Source organism: Benincasa hispida, chromosome 6 (assembly GCF_009727055.1).
Source record: "Benincasa hispida cultivar B227 chromosome 6, ASM972705v1, whole genome shotgun sequence".
NCBI lineage: Eukaryota > Viridiplantae > Streptophyta > Magnoliopsida > Cucurbitales > Cucurbitaceae > Benincasa > Benincasa hispida.
Genome location: NC_052354.1, coordinates 14,457,681 through 14,458,953, shown reverse-complemented (window position 1 = coordinate 14,458,953; position 1,273 = coordinate 14,457,681). Strand labels below are relative to the sequence as shown.

The window sequence follows — 1,273 nt, the reverse complement described above, 5'->3', positions numbered from 1 at the left end:
TAAAAGACATGCTTAAAACCAAGAAAACACTTTATTCATTAGCACACGATGAAAAAGATGTAATAGCAAAAAAAAACCAAAGCAAAGGGTGAAGTTGACCATAAATGCCAACCCCCACACAGACACAATCAAATAAGAAAATTGTAAAGAACACATACAACCAGAGACTTTTGAAAAGCAAGAAAATGAAAGCAAGAGAAAATGATAATAGTTTCATGGAAGTAGGTTGATGAAGAAAGAAGCGAGAATCATTGTAGGATCTCCGATAACGATACTAACAATCGTCTTGATGATGAACTTCAAGATTCTCCAAAACTTGTTCTTCCCAAATCCATCATCTCCATAACCTCCAACAGCCTGAAGTTCTTTCACTTTCTTTTCCAGAGCCAAAGATTCTTGTCCGCGGCCACCGCTACTACTGCTCCCTCCACCACCGCCGTTGTTGTTGTTATACCATGTTTCTAAAGCCATTTCAGTAACACAAGTAACATGAACATGGTACTTCTTGCACTCGGAAACGTAAGACCACCCATTGTCGCTACCACCATCTTTAAGGCTCTTCCTATTGCACCACATGCACTTCCCTTTCATCTTCTTGTTGAGATTGAACTTCACATCTTCCATTTGGTAACTTCTTTTGAGGTTCCAACAACATGGGTGGAGATCCAAGTCATTGTCCTCGCAGTGGAAAACAAAGCCATTGACGTAGTTTCTACAAGCGTCGCATCTTATTTTGCATGTAGGGTGGCAGGGTTCTGGTGGGTCTCTAAGGAACATGAATTTGGAACCCGAAAAGTAGTCATGGTAAACGGGGTCGGTTCCAGTGTAAGTACAAGCTTGGTGAAAATCGAAATCGCACTTTTCGCATCGGTATCGAGGGCCGAACCCTTTTTGTTTGCAGCCATGGCATGTATATGGTTGGGTGTAGTTTTGTGGCTCCAGTTCATGTTGTGTGTGGCATGGATGATTACGAAGAATCTCCATTTCTCTCTGGAACAAAATCAAGTTACTAACGATGTTTGATTTTGGGTTGCGCTTAGGCCAAAACAATAACTTGTGATATATCAACATATTTCATTTAAGGGGTATATATATACTAATATTATCCCATGCAGCTCGGTCAACTTATACCCATATTATATATGTTATTAATTTTATATCTACTAAATTTTATTTCAATAAATAAAACAAGAAACAATTATAAAACACTTGTTTCTGATTCTATATTTTTTATAAGAAAAAAGAGAAAAGAAGAAGAAATAGGAAACCAAAA

General features: G+C 38.0%; 1 protein-coding gene across 1 annotated transcript; it reads right to left on the bottom strand.

The window, feature by feature from the left end:
• Window positions 1-213: 213 nt before the first annotated feature.
• Window positions 214-984, bottom strand: LOC120079118. The gene has a single exon (XM_039033300.1). It carries the CDS (start codon window positions 982-984, stop codon window positions 214-216), a length of 771 nt encoding a protein of 256 aa, XP_038889228.1.
• Between the last annotated feature and the right edge of the window lie 289 nt (window positions 985-1,273).